Source organism: Anopheles merus, chromosome 3L (genome assembly GCF_017562075.2).
Source record: "Anopheles merus strain MAF chromosome 3L, AmerM5.1, whole genome shotgun sequence".
Lineage (NCBI taxonomy): Eukaryota > Metazoa > Arthropoda > Insecta > Diptera > Culicidae > Anopheles > Anopheles merus.
The window spans coordinates 6,473,265-6,476,388 of record NC_054085.1 but is presented as its reverse complement, the minus strand read 5'-3'; the positions used below and the strand labels follow the sequence as shown (position 1 = coordinate 6,476,388).

The 3,124-nt window shown below is 41.8% G+C and overlaps 1 protein-coding gene across 6 annotated transcripts in view; it reads right to left on the bottom strand.

Moving 5' to 3' along the window:
• Positions 1 to 3,124, bottom strand: part of LOC121598294 (protein O-mannosyl-transferase Tmtc3) — a 154,060-nt gene that overhangs the window by 2,308 nt on the left and 148,628 nt on the right. For all 6 annotated transcript variants that reach the window (XM_041924910.1, XM_041924915.1, XM_041924914.1 and 3 more), the window contains 3 exons: positions 692 to 1,444; positions 426 to 612; positions 72 to 352 (listed from right to left, as the gene is read on the bottom strand). In XM_041924910.1, coding sequence (XP_041780844.1) covers positions 72 to 352; positions 426 to 612; positions 692 to 1,444 — 1,221 coding nt within the window. The remainder of the gene's footprint in view (positions 1 to 71; positions 353 to 425; positions 613 to 691; positions 1,445 to 3,124) is intronic.

The window sequence follows — 3,124 nt, the reverse complement described above, 5'->3', positions numbered from 1 at the left end:
CTAAAAGTGAGCAAAAGTAAATAATTAGAAAAAAACCCTTCAGCATGGGCACCAGCAAACAAAATGCTTACATTTTCTGCTGCATCCAGATCTTTGATGTTATTGATGTAGATGTCTCCGAGCAGAATTAATCCCTTGATGTGATCCGGGTGATACTTGACCAGCTGGTTCAGAAAGGGAGCCGCCTCAAGTGGGCGATGATCGTCAGCTAGCAGCAGTGCTAGATTGAACAGCGCGCTACGGAAGTCCTGCTTAAGGTGCACAGCTCGGCGGAACCAATTTTCTGCTTCGTCCGTGTTGCGATCATCCATGGCCAGCATGCCCAGATTGAAGTGGACTCGTTCGTTCGTTTCTATATCACGAAGAGAACAACATAGAACGTTAGTTAGTCTGTCTGAAAAAAATGCTCCTTATATTTTACTTACCATCTTTCGCCAGCAGTTTCAGTAGACGTTCACGTGCTATTTTTCGTAGCTCTGGCCGGCCCAACTCTTGCAGAAGGATAGCCGAATTAAGCAATGCTTGCTCGTGTTCGGGATCAAACTCGAGTGCCTTGTCGAGGTATGCCAAGGCCTGGGACGCTTTACCTTGTTCCAGAAAAACGACTCCAAGCTAAAAACAATGATCGAAACAATAATAAATGTATTAAGGCTGCCACGTAACCTCTTGAATAGCTTCAACAAATACTTACATTGTAGTAAATGTCCGGATTGGTACTGTCGTACAGAAGCGCCCGCTCGTACACCTCCTGCGCTTCCTTCGTGCGGTTCAGCTTGATCAGAATGTCACCCCGATTGATGTAGGCTTGCGTGTAGTCGGAACGCATACTGATCGCCTGTCGGTAGAGAAGGTCCGCCTCTTCTAGGCGCGTTGCATTCTTTGAGATGAGATTGGCGAGATTTAGAAACACGTTCAGATGGTTCGGAGCAATGCGTGCCTGGTACGATTCGCCCGGTTTTGCCTTCGGCAGTAATGATTTTGCCTTCAGATACGCCTGTTCCGCCTCCTTGAACATCTTCAGATGGTTGTACGTACGACCGACGTTAATGTGCGCCCCGACGTCATCCTCCTGTACGCTGACGGCTTTGTGGAAAAATTGTAGTGCTTCCTCAAACCGCCCCTCACTCTCGAGCGCATGGCCCACATTGTTGAACAGTTTTGCGTTGCGCTGGTTCACCTTCAGTCCGGACATGAAAATGGAATACTCCGACTCCCAGTCTGCGTTCCGGTTGTACGTCTTGATGGAGTGGGTAAGCAGTAGCACACCGAGACAACACCAGGTCATTTTGCGTGACCAGCGTTCCGAGAGTAGATGGAATCCGTACCCGACCAGAATGCAGAAACCCATCGAGGGCATGTACAGGACGCGCTCGGCAATGACGAAGCCCACCGGGAAGAAGAGATTTGATGCGGGCAAAAACGGAAGGATCATAAATGCGAGTCCCTGAAATCACACGGAAATACAAAAGAGGGAATAAAAAATTAACTTTCATTAGTTTAATGTTCAAAAATATAATAGATTTTACTTTAAACCAAATGTTAACGTTCGTTAAAAGAGTTTACTATTACTTTTGAGTATTCAAACATTTACATTCAAACAAATAGTACCACATTTACCAAATACCATAAGATAGTTTTTTCTTGTACGCTTAAACAAGGAAATGTAATTTCTATTGCTTGTATCCTTGCATCCACTGCTGCTCATTATTCTGCGTGCTCTTTTTACGCTTCACGTATTGCAGACAAATTGAATACATGCACCTCTGTCTGCCGTACATTTACATGTACTTATGGACGCTGCTTTTGTTCGTTAGACACAAATTATGAATTGCTGAAGATAATTAGCAGTGCACGTTCGTTATGGTGTGCGCTTTGCACCATTCTGGAGGTTTTTTTTGCATTCCCCATCCTCACGCCGCCTACGAAGCAGCTTATTTAAATTGAATGGAATTGGACAAGTTTTTAGAACGCAGTGCAAAATACAAAAACCAAAGTAGGAGATTTTGTATGTACTTTGCTTTGTGCGTACAATTTACAAAGCTTTGTGGTTGTGTGTGTGTGTTTTTTGTCCTTATTGCCATTTCTAATTTGTTTGATAATGGAGACGCCTGGTGTAAGTTCACAATTTCAAATACTAAAACAGTTTGGTTAATAATTTAACCTACAAAAATATTGGCATTGTTTTGCAGAAAAAGGGAATTGGTAACCTGTGTTATTTAAACAGGTGACAAACTTTCAACCTGCACAAATCTTTGTATACAGGGCTACCCATCATACAGAAATGATTGAAACAACGTATAAGAATTCTTAATAAATAGAGATACAAATTCATCCAGAGAGCAATGAAAAATCCTTGCGAATCAACCAAAAGCTTCTCGCTTTACATTCACCCACGCTGAAAGCGACAACAACTTGCCTTTTCTTTGAGAGTAGCAAACAGCAATGAACCAACCGGGCGGGTTAGCAAACAATTTGATTAATCCTCTACCATTCCCTTACTTACACCATCATCTACCGTAGCAAATGCTGTGTCAACTGTACAAGTTTTATTTCATTGCAATGCAGCATAATGTAGCGCTGGGACGATGCAATAAAAGGATAAGAGAAAAGCAGTCTGTGCTGGCGGATTTGTCATTGGGCGATGGTATAAAGATAACAAATTCTTCAGTGCAATATCCCTAAGGCGATGATAATAAATGATAATAACCTTCTGCAAATGTTATGACACCGGAGGTGAATGGATGGACTGTGACTGAATGCAAACCAGAGGGAGAGGGCAACAAATCGAGAGAAATGGCATAAGTTTGACCTTGGAGAATGAGCACTGCGCTTGGTCATTCGCAGAGGGGTGAATAATCTGATTAAATGTGGATGGGAAGGCGTAAACATTGTGTTATTAATTTTAGTTTATGATGAGTTTGTATAAGACGAAACAGCATCTGTTGGTTTGTTTTATAAGTTTAATAAGTAAAAGTGTTGTAGACATATTTAAACGTTTCGTTTGTTTTCACATGCACAGATTTGTATATTAATTCGTTTGCATTTGTTGGTGCATTTCAGTTCCATTAAATTAATAGTAATTATACATGAAGTACGCATTATACTCGATAACTCGGATATTCAC